Source organism: Nomascus leucogenys, chromosome 15 (assembly GCF_006542625.1).
Source record: "Nomascus leucogenys isolate Asia chromosome 15, Asia_NLE_v1, whole genome shotgun sequence".
NCBI lineage: Eukaryota > Metazoa > Chordata > Mammalia > Primates > Hylobatidae > Nomascus > Nomascus leucogenys.
In genome coordinates, this window is record NC_044395.1 from 91,848,508 (window position 1) to 91,866,568 (window position 18,061).

The 18,061-nt window shown below is 34.6% G+C and overlaps 2 protein-coding genes across 7 annotated transcripts in view; one reads left to right on the plus strand and one right to left on the minus strand.

The window, feature by feature from the left end:
- DNAJC24 (DnaJ heat shock protein family (Hsp40) member C24) overlaps positions 1-15,743 on the plus strand; it is a 63,290-nt gene extending 47,547 nt beyond the window's left edge. Inside the window, exons 4-5 of the mRNA XM_003254367.3 lie at positions 9,226-9,294; positions 13,198-15,743. Of these exons, the coding sequence (XP_003254415.1) occupies positions 9,226-9,294; positions 13,198-13,328 (200 nt within the window). The 3' untranslated portion in view covers positions 13,329-15,743. The remainder of the gene's footprint in view (positions 1-9,225; positions 9,295-13,197) is intronic.
- Positions 1-18,061, minus strand: part of IMMP1L (inner mitochondrial membrane peptidase subunit 1) — a 98,837-nt gene that overhangs the window by 6,799 nt on the left and 73,977 nt on the right. For 2 of the 6 annotated variants that reach the window (XR_004033572.1, XR_004033571.1), the window contains exons 6-9: positions 16,382-16,492; positions 15,409-15,476; positions 3,915-4,017; positions 1,055-1,201 (exon numbers count right to left, since the gene is read on the minus strand). Coding sequence is in view for 4 of the 6 variants with exons in the window: in XM_030828770.1 (XP_030684630.1) it covers position 4,017; positions 15,409-15,476; positions 16,382-16,492 (180 nt within the window). In the remaining 2 variants the exon portion in view is untranslated. Of the gene's footprint in view, positions 1-1,054; positions 1,202-1,698; positions 4,018-10,829; positions 10,865-15,308; positions 15,477-16,381; positions 16,493-18,061 lie in introns of those variants that run through there. The other 4 variants (XM_003254368.3, XM_030828769.1, XM_030828770.1 and 1 more) reach the window with 3 other exon arrangements.

An 18,061-nucleotide genomic window follows, 5' to 3' on the forward strand; every position in this document is an offset into this window, starting at 1 on the left:
GAATTTAGCTGTTCTAGAAGGACAGCTTTTCATGACACTTTCGTACCTCAGATTTAAGTACTGAGTATTGCCTCTTTTACCAGAGCCTCCAAATGCTGAGACTACTTTGTTTCAATTTTAAATGGAGATTGACCTACTGTTTAGGTAAGAAGAGTATCCAAATATAACTTGCTATTTTTAAGCCTTTCATACCAGAGCTATTTTTCAAAACTCTTACAATAAACCTGCTTTCATATTGTTATTTCTTTTGAATACCGTTATTAATTTTTTCTTCTTGACTCAGCTTCAGTAAAATGGCTCCTCAAAAAAAGGAAATGAACTTGAACTTCTCTAAAAGTGAGGATTTAGGTTTGCTAGAAGGAAAACCTTTGAGAGTCATAATTTGTTAAAGACCAGGATAGGTTACCGAGAGAGAGAGTTTGTTATAACCAGGTCAAAGCACTCTTTTTTTCTGGGTCACCCCCTGGGGACATGGAAATAGCTTTGTTATACAGAATTCTTTTTACATGTGGTGACAGTTCATTGTAAACCTTTCTTTTCATAGGGGTGTGCTTTAAATATGTTTGTTTCCTGCCCACCATTAACTTGCAGTATAAAATAAAATTGAGCTCTGTAATACTTGGGAAGGAGGTAGGAAATGCTTTATTGGCTGGTCTTGAATGCTTTCTCAAGTTTCATAGCTCCATGTTGGTGCTCTGTCTTAAGGAAAGCCTCATCAATATTGCCCACGGCCATATATTTATCTAAAAGATAATTTAAAGGGATACTTGACATCCATATTTCTTTGCTTCTCAAAAGAAATGATCATATGTGTTCTTTACAATAAAGAAAAAGTAATACTCCAGGGCAGATAACCCAAAGTATTGCACATATGTTTTTTTCTCCCTCATTCCTACTTCTATATGCTTAGTTGACATTTTAGGGCAATGTTGGCCAGGCTGAAGGAAAGTAAATTTAAGAGAAGGATGAGTAGTAATTAGTTCCCAGAGATTATACATTTTGAAAGCAGTGTTAACTGTGAAGTTAATCCGTTAGTTCTAGTTGGCATATTTACCTTATTGTTTCAGAGGATGCCTCCAAAGGCTGCTTCCAGTGTTCCCCGAAAGGCATGTAGTTATTCAAGATTAGGCTTTGCATTTCAACCAGATGAGCACTTTGGAAAACCCTTTCAGGATTTATAAAATGTTCACATGAATAATACCTGTTGAGTAGATTTTGTTGCCTTTATAAATCTTTTGGGGAGTTGTCCTTATATATTAAGCACATTAAAAACACATCAGAAGTATATCATGGGAAAATAATAGTTGTCATGATTCAATAGCTTTGTAATGTGAAAGTCACAGATCTCTGATGTCTTAGTGGCTCTGTAGAGTGACACAGCTTATGACTTAAGTACTTCTCTGTGATCTGAAGAGTAGCAAACCTTGAAATACATTTAATCAGATTAAATAATGTTTAAAAGAATAGATTGTGTTTGGAATCCTTGCTGATACATTATTTTATATTAAGATATATCTTAGCTACTCTGTTAGTGAATTATTTTGGTAAGGTGGAACCTTCACTCTACGTAATTGGATACCCAAAACAGCTTGGCTTAGAGGAGGTTGGGCCAGATACTGTAAAGTGAGTGTGCCTTTGCTCAAAGCTAATCAGCCACTCTGCTTAGGTAGATACAAGAGGTCATCATCCCTTTATTAGGATAAATATTTGGGAAGATAAGCAAATAAATGGAAGCAAATAAATGGAATGAAAGATAAGCAAATCTTAAAACAAATGAGGAACATACCTTAAAACCCCACCAACATGTGTCAGATAAATCAACATGTAATTTCTTAAACTCAAAACAAGAATCCTTCCTGAAAAGCATGGTAATGTTATAGAAACTCCATAAGAGGGAAATATGTAGATAATATAAATTTTGGTTAACTGTTAGGAATAATAACTTAAGCCCAGTAGATATTTGTGTAATTATGTCCTAAAGCTGACCCTTACAAAATACTTGAATTAATGAGATTAGGGCCCATTTATGGTCATAATATTTCCATTTGATTTTAGGAATTTCAAAATTAGTTGTAAAAATTTGCTTCAGGTAACACTTGGAAGATAAGCATCAGGGGAGTATGTTTTTTTGGTGACCGTTTCTGAGAAAAGTAAGTATGTGAAATGATGCAGAAAATCCATCTCGACAGTTGGGGACTTGGCTTTATCTTGAGTGGGAGAAGACAGTATAGATAAAACTTTCTGTGCAGGTTCCCTCACCCCAACTTACTTGTTGCAAGATGACTACTCACACTACTTGGTACTTTTACTTGAATGCAAATAACTGTTTTTGCAATGAAAATGTATTTTAGGATCATTTCTCATTGGTTTTGAGTAAAAATTTGGCTACTTTCAAATAATTCTATAGAAACCTATGGGCAAGATTACAGTTATAATTCTGGGACACTTGAACAGACTTGGGAGCTCTGATTTAATAATGGAGAAGTCTAGGATTTTAGGAAGCTTTTGTTTGCAACTTTAACCTCTCTCCCAACTTTCCACTTGGTTACTTGACCCAATTGAAATCAGTGGGTCCAAAATCAAGACTGACTGAGTCACCTTTCTTATTTTTTCCTCAACCTTGGTTTCATATTACACTCTGCTTACTTCTACTTTGCTCCATTTACAGTCAATGAATCAGAAATGCCAGTTGACGTTTGTTCTTTTTTAATGTTTTTTTCCCTGTGTGAGCTTTTATTCTCACAGCTACCACAGTAGTCCATCCCCAGATTATAAAACATACCCAGATTATTTCCATAGCCACTAATTGGCCTTCCATTCTCTATTGTTGCCTTCTCCCACAGTACTTTACATTTTGATTGATCTAGCAGCTTTCTTTATTCTCATGCCTCTATTTAAGAACATTTATAACTCTATACCCTCCCAAAATAACACCTACCCATTCACCTGGAATTTAAACGGGACAGAAGCTTTTAAGCTTGTCCCTGCTACTTTTTCTGACTTATTACCTATTTCAAACCTAATGTGAATTTTATCCCCTGGCCCATTTAGAGGCTCCCAGACACACATCTGTTTATACTGCTTGTTATTAATCAGAACCACCCTCCTGTTCTGATTCTTATTCTTTGTTCAAGATTCAACTTAGGTCCTTCCATCTCCCCTACCCCCAACTTCCCACCACCCACCAGAGCCTTCTGGTATTCTAATCCATCATAATTTGTGCCCTCTGAACTAAAGCCACAGAATTATTTTGAACTTTTTTTCATCTGGTTCCTATCATTTGGTTCTATGTTTGATATTTTGGGAGGACTGAAAAATAGACTATGACTTTGATAACGATGGGTCCGTTTTATTGGGACCTACAATAGCAGAGTACATCAGACTTCAACACTTATAAATCCAAAGTCAAGAGTGGCTGCCTTCCTACACTGTGGTACTTGAGGTATTTTTCTCCTACTAATAATGTATTGGTTTTTAGTCATTTTCTTATGGTCTGGTGTAGATAGCTCAACACAGTGAGAGATAACAGCAGTTTAAAAATAACTGTGATTTTTATTAAGCACTAGAACTGTGGTAGTTCTTTTAAAAGTTGTTTAACAACCTTGTGAGGAAGATATTAATACCTGTATTTCAGAGAATATCTGTTTTTCAGGTTTAGTAACTTGACTAAGGTCACATAAAGTAGTTGATGGGGGGGGGAATTCAAAGCCATTTTTTCTCAATCACTATTTTGTATGAGTTGTGTCCAATCTACTATTTGTAGTTCCAGATAGTCATGTATGAGGGATATTTGAGGGTCAGAACAAGATACCAGGCCTATTTCTGCTGCTCTTTTACCTGTTCTGTAGTGAAGCAGAAGGAAATCAGTTTGTGGGTTTCATTTGGTACCTTCAGTGAGCACTGGGTTTACTTACAGTTTATAGAAGCTCCACAGTTATTCAAGTTCATAATCAGGTTCCAAGTTTGTAGTTTTTCTTCAGTGTAGAAAGCCTTGTAATAATGACTCTTCAGTTTCATCTGGGAAAGGATTATAGGGTTTATGACTTAAAGAACAGCCTTCCAATTAAATGTTGCCTGTTTCTCAATCTCTTATCAAGGTAGAGAATTTTTCAAGAGCAGAAGCATGTTAAAGACAAGGAAACTAATTATGTTCAAGTTACTTCCTACACAAAAAATTTAATTATGTATAGTGAAGTGTTCTTTAAGAATGAGGTGATGGTTTAAAATTAAATTACTTGGTTTTAAGAGAGCAAGATACTGAATTAGACCTAAAGGAAAAACTTGTTTATTTTTAACTTACACACCAGTGTCTTTAAGTTTGAAATAAACTTTAAACATTTGAAATGACATAAAAATAAACACAATAGACTAATTGCTAAATGAGAGCATCGTGGGGATGTGATGATCATGTGAATAACATGGCATTGCCGCACATGAATATTATGGACAGAGCTGCAGGTGGACTTGATCCTTTGGCCAGTGTGGGGTTGAATGAGACTTCGAAATATCTTGGCCATAATGAATAAAGTTAAATTCCTCTCCCCTGTAGCTTTTTGTTCTGTTATTTATTTTTTATTTTTACTTTATTTTTTAAATTGTAACTACAGATAGAAAAGGTTTCCTGGGATTAGGATGTGTAATTATTTAGGCATGAAACAAAGAGTTGTTTTAGAAATTTTACCATCATTAGGAGGAAGCTTAAAAAGACAGGAATTCCATTGTCTTGTAAGAAGTAAGAAATATTTATTGATTCCCAAATGGAGCTGAAAAAAAACCTTTCCTCTTTTAGAAAGTTGTGAATGACCCAGCGAGAGCTCTAGTAAGCTTTACTGAACCAAGCTGCTAATAGTTATTTAATGTTATTCTTCAGTGTGAAAGAATCTCCATAGATTTTCCTTTTAATCTCTTTGAATTGCAGGCTCATAAACCTCTCTGATGAGTCCTGCCAGTGTTTTCTTAGATCCCACTGTTGAGACAATGGAGCTACAGAATTCTTTCACCTCTTGTTGTCAGACAAATCCAATAGAACACAAGGTCAGAAGGGCCTATACTTCTAAAGGTTGAAAGATTCTTTTTCAAGTAAGCACATACATTATTTGATTTTAACATTATATTTCTCAAGAACCTCTCTTTATAATGTACTGACTTCTTTATGTAAATAGATTTGGAAGTTTTTCTTGTTTCCATATTTGGCTAAGCTTGTGAGCATAGCACAGGGTATGAACAGACCTTAATGTTCCTAGATACCTTAGAAAAAGTTGAACCTATTTACTTCAAAAGAATCAGGAATCATTTAGTATCACTGGACTCACTATAAGAGTACACCACATGCCATACAATGCTTCTTATTTCCAAATGGCTGTATTTTGTTTCAAAATGCTTACTACCATTCTGTATCAAAAATTCCAGATTTAATATCTTGGATCTGTTCATTTAATTAAATCACTCTCTAAATCAGTTTATGTGTTCTCAACCCTTTTAGTAGTGTCATGTTAACAGGGGAACTTTAGGAGATAGGATTTACTTTTCTAGATACCTATTAAAATGTTTTATTACAAGAGAAAAATATGTAATACTACAAAAGAAAACTTATCTGTTTTGAAAATGCCATGCCTGATTAGTAGACAATTATTAAAGCTAATTACAAGGCTCCTGTAAGTTACTTTAGAGGATGGGGAAGAATTAAGTTTTTTAATTATAACCACAGTGGTGGACAAGCAGAGATCATTGTTTAAAAAGAAAAAAAAAAACATTGATTTGTTTGCGCTCCTTCTTTGTAATTGTAGTGGGGTTTGAGGAGAGGGAATTTGCTGTTGCCCCATCCTTGGACACCTGCCTCTCAACAAAGGATCTTGGTCACCCCCCACTGCCCACATTTAGATTCACCTTTTACTTGTGTGTACCACGTCTGCTCATTATACAGTTCTCTAGGGATCCAATTTTCCCAAGTTAATCACCCCTAGCCTTTTTCAGAAATTGTTAGATTACCATCCTTTCAAAGAATATACACTTTCTTGAATTTCTTCTTTCTCCTTTTATTTTCTTATTTCTATTTAAAAATGTAGCCACTTAGAGTCTCAACAACTACCTTTAAAACTTTAAAAAATTTAATCCATACAGAGAAATGCATAAATCTAAGTGTGTAGCTTGATGGATTTTCACAGTGAACACACCCATTTAACCAGAAAACCTCTGGTTTTGTTTTTGTTTTTTGTTTTCGAGACAGAATCTCGCTCTGTCACCCAGGCTGGAGTGCAATGGCGCTATCTCGACTCACTGCAACCTCTGCCCCCTGGGTTCAAGCAGTTCTCCTGTCTCAGCCTCCCTATTAGCTAGGACTACAGACGCACACCACCACACCTGGCTAATTTTTGTATTTTTAGTAGAGATGGGGTTTCACCATATTGGTCAGGCTGGTCTCGAACTCCTGGCCTCAGGTGATCCACCCGCCTCGGCCTCCCAGAGTGCTGGGATTACAGGTGTGAGCCACAGTGCCTGACCTGGAAAGCCTCTTATGACTTCTTCCAGTTACCACTAACTCCTTATTTCCCCCACCATCATAGGGTAGTTTTGCCAGCTACATTTTCTGTAACGGGTAATCATACAGTGTGTTATATTTTTTGTCAGATACTGGTTTTTTGAAACCAGAATCCCTACAGGAACCTGGACTGTTTGTGCCCATGGTACTGAATAATCAGGTGAACATACAGATGTTTAGACAGCCACAGAATATGAAAATGTTTTAATATACTCTTTGTAACTCTGACCTTGGGCAAGGTACTAACCATTTTTGTGTATTCTCTTTTCGTATTTACCATGAGATATGGTCTAACTAAGCTAATTTTTCAACCAAGAAATAGGTGGCTACTCTAAAGTTCCTATGCACAGAGATGAAGAAAACATAGTAATAAAACTGAAAAAGCCACTTTTTTGAGTAGGTAGAATAATAGAAAGGGTTGCACATGAAATAGTAACTGTGAGAAGAACAATAGCTTCCCAGTAGATTGGCAGTTGTATTTGCAAGTCATTTCTAATTTATTATTTTTAAATAAAAAATGGCATTATGGACACATATGAATGGGTTGTCTTTTTATACAATTAATATATTGCATGTGTTCAAGATAGGTTAGATTAAGAAAGCTGATTCAGCTTGTCATTATTTCTGTCTTGTCTGATTTGCTTTGATTGATTTCAAAATTTCTTAAAATGTCTATAACATACCCTGGAATACAGGTGACTTTGTTAGAAATTTATTATACCTGTTTTTACCCTAAATAGGATTTGTTAAGTGCCAATTATTACTCCCATTCCTCAAATCTGAAACAGTGCTTAATCTCCCAATTCTAGCAAACAACCCTGGTCCTTCTGAGTAAGAAATTAAAATGTGATTAAGATTTTTGTCCCCACTCATGAAAATTTTAGAAGAATTTTTTAAAATTAGGAATATCTGAATAGCATATAGCCTACTGTACTTTACATAGAATGTGGAAATTAACTTGTTTTGTTCAGAAATTACTTAGCATACAGATAGATTCTGCATAAGCTATCCAGTAGACATACAGAGATGGAGGAACTATCTCTGACCACTAGGCAAAATCCTTATCTTTGGATTTTAGGGACAATCTAATAGACTACTGGTACCCAGTAAATATGAAGTGGTATAATATCTGACATACTTTAATAGAAAACCATGGTGAGTTCACAATATTGTATAACCTTTTTATCTATTTTAAAATTATGTAACTCACTAATAAATTTTGAACAGGCAGTTACTAAATATAATTAAATTGAGGGCATTCATATCACAGAACAAAGGGAAGCATTCTCAGCAAGTGAACAAGAGACTAGTGAGACAGCTAAGGAAAATTTTATTGGGGTGGGGAGTGGATTTTAGTAGGGGCTTTTTTGTTTGTTTTTCTTTTTTCTTCTTTTTTATTTACTTCTAGAAGAACAATATAAGCATACAGGAAATATAACATGCCTTTTAAAACAAAGACAAATGCTTCCCATCTTTGGTTGCCATCTTTGACCCAAAGAACACTTGTTTTAAGCAAGAGAGTAGATGCTCCTGTTACAAAGCTTAGGTGGAATTCCAGGCTTCCTTGGACCTTCCATCTGCAGCAAAAACTTTGGACCAGGAAACAGTAATGGAAAATCAACACAATACATTTGTGTTGTGGGGTTATTGAAATACTGAAATAAATATTCTTTTAAGTTACTTAATCTCTTGCAAACAATCAAATGTAAAATGAGTAATAGCCTTTTACATTTGGATGGAGCATTATTTTTTAAAGCACTTTTAGTCTGATCTCATTTGATATGGAGAACACCTTTCTATTAGTCTGCCTCAGCTGCCATAACAAAATACCATAGACTGGGTGGCATAAACAAAATGTATTTCTCACAGTTCTGGAGGCTAACAAGTCCAAGATCGAGATGCTGGTTGACTCGGTTTCTGATGAGGGCTCTTTTCCTGGCTTGCAGACAGCCTCCTTCTTGCTGTGCCTTCATATGCCCCTTCCTTTATGTGTGGGTGCATGTGGAAAGAGATCGTTCTCTAATCCCTTCCCTTTAAGGCCACCAGTCCTATTGGATTAGAACCCCACTTTTATGACTCCATTTAACATTAATTACCTCCTAAAAGCCCTATGTCCAAGAACAGTCAAATTATGGGTTAGGGCTTCAACATATTAATTTGAGGGGGACACAATTCGGTCAACAGCAACCCTCCTGAAGCAGATAAGAAGAGATAACTGCTGTTTTAGAGATGAACAAACCAATACATCTAATGTTAGAAAGTTAGTAAAATATTATAACTAAGGTTCAGATAGTTATTTTTATCCAAGTCCACACTGCTTTCTTAGCTAGTTTATCTGACAAAAGACAAACAAACAAAAAACATTTCCCTACTGCTTACAAAATAGAAGTCACTAGCTGACTGCAAAGAATCATCAAAATTAACTTCATGCCTTTCCATGTTGCATGGTTGTGAAAAATGGGATTGATTTTGGCTTAAAATTTATAAGAAATGGTATGTTCCAGATTTTTCAGTCAGCTAAAGTCAGGTTACTTTAACACTGCTGTCAAAAGTACTAGTCTAAGTTTTTAAGTGATAGGTAAGTTAGAATTGTAGTGACCAGGCTGGCGTTGCCTTTTTAGCATTCTTCAAGGTTACAATTAAAGTATCATGTTTTACAATTAAGTGTCATGTTTTATGTTTTACAGAAGATGATCTAAGAAATGTAGGACCAGTAGATGCTCAAGTATATCTTGAAGAAATGTCTTGGAATGAAGGTTGGAATTTTTTTTTTCTCTTGACAACATTAAAAAAAAATAGGGATTTTCTATAAGAAAAAAAAACTCATTGGATATTTGGAAATCTTAAAAAGAAATAATAGTATGGCTTTCTATATATGTGTGGTAAGTGTTTCTGTTTGGAGTATTTCTGTTTAATTCTAAACTTTATTTATTGACTGATGTCCTCCTATATGACTCATTTCCAGTTATTTTTATATTCTAATTAGATGTTAGGAACATAAAGTTTTATTCATAAGAGTTTTTTACTTCAGTTTTTGCATTACTGTCTATGTAGTATTGTAGTATGGTAAATAATGTCAAACAAGATTTTTTTTCATTCCTTTTAATGTTGACAAGATGAATTCCTATTAGAATTTTTATTTTCCCTTTACATAAAATCATAAACTGTCAGGACAGGGCTTTTAAGAGGCTTGCTTTTTTTTTTAACTCTCACATACTGATTGTCTTGTAGGAAGAAAAGAATATCTGCCATTTCCCTTGATGCAACATGAAGTCATGTCTTTTTTGCTTTTCTGTTATTAAAATTTTAGAACTTAAATCCAATGTAGTTTCCCCATTCTTCTGATGGTTCCTTGAATTGTTCTGGTTAGACATCATTACATTGGGAAACATCCTTTACTAAACAGAAGGCATGAGTACCATACTTACTTGTTTCTCTAGGCAAATGAAGAAAATCTTACTATTTCCTAGAATCTTTATATACACTTAACCTTTTAACCTTATTGTTCAGCATGAGTACAAATTCCCTCAAGGTTTATAAAAATCTACTAATGAGTGTGGATATGTAGAAGATAAAAACAGAGCCATCTGAAACCAAATTTACTTTTTAAATGGCAAATTCTTAACTTAGTGCCCCTAAGATGTGGGTCACAAGCCATATTAACTTAGAAAGGGAATCATGTCTTTGCCTCTGGAGCCATTCTGTCCCCAACCCCTCAAGTGAAATCCTAGAGTAGAAATTCAGTGAATAATTGGAAAAGTTGAGGTTTTGTGTAACTGGGGCTCTTAGTGGTGGTGACAGTCTCATCAGAGTAAACAGGAAGAAATACTGTGAAAACAATACACTAGTGACACAGACTTTTCACTGCTGGTTTGTGGAAGGGACACTCTACAACATGTCATTATCAGGGAGACTTGCCCAACTAAAAAAATATATATGCACATATGTATATATACACACATATACTTTTTATTTTTTGCCAAATACACAAACTTCAAGGAGACTAAATATGTTTTGAAAATATAGTTTGTCTCCTTATCTATTGGTATGTATATGTATGTTTGTACTGTTTAATGTCTTAATAAATTAGTTCTTGCTGTAGTCGATATGGGTAATTATTTTGTTTAGGATAGTGTGAAAATAGTGAAAACTGGTTTTTATAAATTTTTTTTTAACTTTTAAATATATAACAATATAATGTTAAGATCTTAATTTTAAATGAGAATACGGGCTGGGAGCCTGGAATCCCAGCATTTTGGGAGGCTGAGTTTGGAGAATCGCAGAGGTCAGGAGTTTGGAGATCAGCCTGGGTAACACAGGAAGACTCTGAGAACAGATTGTGAGAATAGGAAAAAAAAAATTAAAAAAAAAAAACAAACATAGCAAGACCGCATCTCTACAAGAAAGATTAGAAATATATTATATATATACTTTTAAAGAGAAAAGGAAGAAACATAATATGGCTTAAGCATCTGTCTGGTCAATAAATACATGGACTTTCCGATACAAGTGAAAATGCTAACATATGGAAGGAAATGTAAAACAAAAAATCATCAAGCGTTATCATCAATGTGTTATTGTCCCTGGAACTCCCTAAAGTAAATTTGACAGTAAAGAAGATATAGAAGAATCCCATCTATAGCCAATGAATTAGTAATAAACAGATACAGTTAATCTTAAAAGTATAGGAAGCCCTTAGACGCTTAGGTTTTTATAACTAAAGATGGAAATAATTCTTATCTTAATGAGAGAAAATACTAAGCAAGAGCTACATGAAACCATTATTCTTGTAGAAATATTTAAAAACGAATCATGGAAGTTTTGAGCTAAATTTTTTTTCCAATTAAAAAGAGCAATTTTGGCAGATGAAATTAAATAAAAACTGTGATCAACTAGGAAAGGAAAAATTTGAAGATCCCTTTAGGATCATTTTCAGAATAGCTATGGAAAGTGAAGATCCAGAACAGGAGAACAGTTCATGAAACTCTACAGGATAGACATAGCCAAATTGTTGGTTGCCTGATCAAAGGGCAGTATGAAATGATACATTTTATTATGCTTAAAAGGCATATGTGAGTTGTTCAGATATTGAAGCTAATCTTTACTTACAGTTAGTCTGTTATATGCCTTGGTCATTTTGTTGGCCTTCATTCAGAGTATTTAAAATGATGATTTCTGTAAAAGTTATCACCTGGTTAAAAGATTGATGGTATAATAATAATATAAGCAGAACTTTTACAAGATGTGAATTTTTAGTGAGCATTAACATTTGGAGTTATCTGTGACAAAACTCCACAGTAGCCCATGTCCTCTGTGTCATTTACCAAGAACATGTCAACTCAAATTGTTTTTCAGGGTTCACTGAGGTGGTAAAAAAAACAAGGGGGTAGGGGGAGATTTAGCTTAGGAAAATCAATGGTTAGAATATGTACCTTTTTAGACAATTTAATAATAAAGAAGTTCACTTTCAGAACATGCTCTAGTACATAGATGTTGGCTTAGACAGGGAAGATGTTTGCATTTGGAATTCAAGATTCAATTATTTTCTGTATGGAGAACAAAGGCATTGTGGGAAAGAATAAAAAGCTGGATTAGGTGAATGAATTCGTTTTCCTTACTGATTAAAAAAAAACACATAAAGTTAGCTTATTTAATTGCCAGTTTTTCCAAGGCTGAACTTGATAAGAGAGCAGGTACAAAGCAGTGGAATTTTTCTTTTTTAAACTACATATGATGCGATCTAAGTATTAATCAAATTTGATAATTGAATGAAGATATTTGATTGTATGAAATCATGAGTCCTTTGAGACTTATTTATGTAATAATCAATTATGATGGTGGTAAAATAATGTGATTGTTAAGTTATTTTCCTTTGACAGTTACTTCTCAGAGACAGTAAAATGGAATGACCAATGGATCAGAGATTCTTTAAGTCAAAGGGCACAAGCATTTCAACTTCCCAGGAAAATGACACACTTAAAACTTCCACGATTAGGAGCCTAAGTATTGCACCATATTGCCTCCTTTGGGCATCTCACTTCAGCATTTTGTTGGTTCATGTATCATTTGTAAACATCAAACAAACAGAAACACACACATACCCACACAGGATTTTAAAAAACACAACAACATGGTGTTGTGTTTATAGACTTAAGTCAAGATTCTTGAAATAGTGTGACACTAGAAGAGAAAGTATCCAGATGTTGCATTTGATAAATAGTCTGGCTTTCTCTAAAGGATAGACTTCAGGCAAAAGCATCATCCTCCCTAACAGTGAGACAGGTAGGGCTGTTTTTCTTTTCCCTCACTGTGATATTTTAGACAAATACATTGTTGAAAAGAATGTAAAATTTATATGAATTTTAAGAAAACACAAAACTTCAAATAAGTTTCATGGGTTGCTTCTGAGCATGCCCTCTCCTCCCAAAATCCTTGGACTTTTAATTCATAGCTTCAACCCATCTCCTCTACAGAGAAAGATTCTTTGGTAGATGATTTTTAGAAACACTGCCCCTTTCAAGAAATCCAGTTCTCCTTTAAATATTTTATCTTTACTGAGCTTCTTTGTTTTGTTTTACAATTTCTATGGAATAAACTCTGCACTTTTTAAGGGTATTAGTGAGGTGGTCTTTGAAACATTATTTTGTTTTCTTTTGCAGATGATCACTCTTTTTATCTGAGTTGCAGATGTGGTGGAAAATACAGTGTTTCCAAGGATGAAGCAGAAGAAGTTAGCCTGATTTCTTGTGATACATGTTCACTAATTATAGAACTCCTTCATTATAACTAAAATTGTTCACAACTTGAAATGCTTTAACTGTGGTAGAGACATGATGAGGAGAAGCCGTTGAGCTTTGTCCATTCAAGGAAATGGATTCTTTGTCAGCCCTATTATTTGCAAAGAAAATATACAATTATCAAGCAGAGACCACCTCATTTTAATAGAGAATGAATATAATTATTTATTTGTATTTATAATTTATATTTACAAGTTGTCACAAAAATAGATTTGATTATATTTGGTGAATTCCCATCTGAGAACTTTATTATGTCATTTTTTTCCATGACACGAAACAAGAATTTTCTTAATATGAGCATGTCTCCTATTTTGAGTGGGTAACAGTATCATATTCCTTTATAGTTACTAAGTTTCTGGTCTAACAGATAACGTTTCTAGTTGCTAAAGTTATAGGGCTGTTGTACACCTAGAATCTTTGTGAATAATGTGAGGCCAGTTCTCCCATAAGGAAGGCTGGTTATGGATATTCACAAGGTTATTTCAAAGTTAATATAAGACAAAGTGGCAACTGTAGAAAGTGTTGCCTCCAATCTTGGCCCTGTATTTCCAAAGCTTGTAAACACTGCCATCTTCAAATTTAAATGTAATTTAGGAAATGGAAGCCTTTAATTTGTTTTTTCTAAGACAGTCTCACTCTGTCGCACCAGCTGGAGTGCAGTGGCATGATCTCGGGTCACTGTAACCTCCGTCTCCTGGGTTCAAGTGATTCTCCAGCCTCAGCCTCCCGAGTAGCTGGGATTACACGTGCCCACCACCATGCCCAGCTAATTTTTGTATTTTTAGTAGAGATGGGGTTCCACCGTGTTGGCCAGGCTGGTCTCAAACTCCTGACCTCAGGTGATCCACCTGCCTCGACCTCCCAAAGTGCTAGGATTACAGGTGTGAGCCACTGTGCCTGGCCTAAGTTTTGTTAATAGAGATGGGATTTCATCATGTTGGCCAGGCTGGTCTTGAACTCCTGGCCTCAAATGATCCGCCCACCTCAACCTCCCAAAGTGCTGGAATTGCAGGTGTGAGCCACCATGCCCGGCCAGAAGCTTTTTTAAAAATAATGACTTGAAATTGGTGCATTATTTCCCCTTTTATTTTGGAGTGTTGATATAATATTGGGGCCAGGCATGGTGGCTCACATCTGTAATCCCAGCACTTTGGGAGACTAAGGCAGGCGGATCACCTTTGGTCAGGAGTTCAAGACCACCCTGGCCAACATGGTGAAACCCCATATCTACTAAAAATATATATTTTTTAAATTAGCCAGTCATGTTGGTGTGTGCCTGTGGTCCCAGCTACGCGAGAGGCTGAGGCACAAGAATCGCTTGAACCCAGGAGGCAGAGGTTGCAGTGAGCCGAGGTTGTGCCACTGCACTGCAGCCTGGGCTACAGAGCAAGACTCTGTCTCAAAACAACAAAAAAAAGATATAGTATTAATGCCTGTATTTATGAAGACAGAGCCATTGCACTGCTGCTATGATGAAATGAACTTTTATAAAGTATTATTGACTACAGCCAACTATAGATGGTATATGCCTTAAAGATGCATTTTTCTATGTATTTAATATTTTGTGTACAGCAAAAGTCAGAACTCATTTAAAGAACTTTAAGGGATCCTTTAGAAACGTTTTTACTTAATTTCAAATGAGTAGGCTGAGCATGTAGACTGGCAGCTTTTTATCAAACCTGGCATGGTCAGGTTGAACTTATAAATACGAATAGTTACTACTCTGACTTGTAAATGTAGCTGCTAAAGTATGAGGCATATTTAAGAAGAATAGATTAGTTTCCTTATACCTATAAGAACAAGAATTCAAAAGTGAGGTAGTCATCCAGGTTCCCCCTCCCAAAATATTTTTGTATCATAAAATTTAGATGACTTTTTTGGATTACATTTTTATCCATATATTTTGAACTAACAGAACTTGCAGAATGTGTGTTAAATATTCTTTACATTTAACAATTAAAAACAAATAAAACTGAATAACAAATAGTTTATTGGTAAGTACACGGTTTCAACGGGAGTAATAAATTCACATGAAAAGGAGACAATAATCAAGTCAAAAGAATAAATGCTTACTAATCATCAGAAAATCTGTGGCCATTAGGGCTGGCACGTAAAAATCCAAAATCACTCAGAGGCCAAATCTGTAAAATCAACATGAGGTTGAAGACAATTAGTGAAAGTAATGTTATAGTATCATCATATTCCCTTTTGCTATCCGTCCTTTTTCTCTGTGCCAGATAAACACTTTCTCCTTACTCATGAATCAAGAATAAAATTTCCTACATCAAAGTAAGACTTGAGAAAATAAACTTATGTGTATATATGTTTAAACTCCAAAGTTTGGAACATTCAAACATTGTACATGAAATTATATGTGTGTGGTGTGTGAATACAAATGTATGAATATATGGTCTGTGTTTTCTTTTACTACTTGCAAATAAGAGTTAACTGTATACTTTCAACCAAAGGGGCTTAGGTTTAAGTACTTGAATATGGCATCTGTTTAAATGTAAAGAATCCCGTAAATTATCCAACAGCTCCATGTATTCATGAATGTTTTTCTCCTCACTGATTGATTGTGATAAAAAGGAGGGGCCAGTGAAAACAATAATCTTCCCTAATAAGCATACATTCACGATAAGTCTGTGACTCACAGTACTCAACTGGGGTATCCATACATTACAGGTAGTTTGAATCTAGACTGCTCTACTGCACGTGCTTATTAAAATATGCCGTGGACAGGATGTGAACATGGTTTTAATTTTAAGAGTTGTACAAGAGAGAACTGAATTTTTGGAAATTCAAATTAAAGTTTTCTTAGGCTATAGCTAAGGTAGTTTGGGTTTTATTATTATCTCTATGGGAGCAGGGGCAATGGGGGAATAAGTTTGCATATGGCTATTAAGTTAAGGCCAACAGGTTCATAAAATATATTCAGTGCAACAGTTAAGTACACTGACAGCCTGAAGATTTCAGAGATCATTTTGAGAGAAACTTTTTTTCTAGCTCAGAAAATAAACCTTACATTTTAAGCAGAAAATGGTACCTTAAAGAAGATTCGTCCTCTTATTAGTCCATATGGAATAGGTCCATAGTACCTGGAATCTGTAGAATTCTGTAGATTGTCACCTTCTAACCAAACATGACCCATTGGCACCTAGAATTAGAGAAGAAATGCAGCCTCTTAAAGATAAAACCTAATTTGGGTACTATAATTAAAAAGCATGTCATTCAGAGGTAGGGAGAAATGTCCTAAGGCTCTCTTTTATAGAATAGATACAAATCCTAATATTGCATTTTTGCTTTTATTTCCTGCACAATAAAGTAACTTTTACTAAATATCAAAGGTTTCAACTTTTTAAAAAATGTATCTTTTTTTTGTCATATGGTTCCCAAATATTAATTTGTTATACAAACCCCAAACTGAGGTTATAAGAGATCAAAACAGTGTGACAGGGTCATTAATTTAATAGACTTCAAAAGAGGTCATTAGGATGCTGACTGAAAATGTGCCCTTGTGTCTCAATAACAGCATAAGCAGGGCAGCCACTCACTCAGCAACATCCTGGGGCCAATACCAAGGCCAAACCTATTAGAATGCTCATGATGAACTAAATGGTAATTGATTGTGACATCAATTACAAATAATCTCATCATTTTATTGGAGTAGGCTTGTCAGAATTCTAATTAACATCCCTGTTCTGCCTTTGTACAGGCCATATCTTCAATGCATTATACTTCAATAATGACCATGGAGAACCAGAAGGACCTATTATAAAATCATCAGTTGTAAAATTAATGATGGTGACCTTCTCCTAAATGAAAAGACTATCTCCTATAATGTTCTATGTATAAACTGGTAAATAACAAAATTTTTACTCAGTGACAATCATAAGCATATTTAGAACAGAATACGTTGTTTTTTTTAAGCCACCTGCAATATGAGACATTTGCCTATTTCTATTCAATGTAAACTAAAAAACTTAACTTTCCAGCAACAATCTTTAAAATTGCTTTTTATTTTTATTTTACAGTTTTGTTATCTAAGACAGTTGAATTATTGACCAGACTAAAATGATCTATGTATGGAGAAGGAATTTATTTTCACTATTCTTTTGACTGGTTTTACTTGTAAACCTTTTATGAAGAAAAATACACTACTGGGTTTAATAAGAGATAATGCAACTTTTTTTTAATCACAAATTACTTTCTTGAAAAGTAAATGTATACAAGAATGTAAAATTTGAATTTCACTTACATAAGCGATTTTAAGATTCTGGAAGGTCTTATGTACAAATATTTGCCAAAAATCTCCAAATTAACTCTGCATTTAGATACATTTAAATGTTAAATCTATTTGTAGAAAAAGGACATAAGTTTACTGAAAGAATATCAGAAACTGTATGATCATTCACTTTTATTACTGGAACTAGTTTGTCCAAGGGCCAATAGCAAGGCCACTTCCTTGCTATCTAATAAAATAGACATATGTGCAGTGAAGTGTAAGACTGCTCTAGTAGCAAAGTGTGTACATCACAGTCATGAAAAAAGGAACAAAATAGTGAATTTGGAAAAGCCATATGTAATCAACATTCTGAAGTGTTACTTTGATAAAGCTATAATGTGAACATCTTTTGTGTCTAAATTTCCATAGTTTCTCCCTAAAATGTGTTTTTTCCTGAGTTCTAAAAACAGGTAATATATATGAATAAATAAAACCATGTAG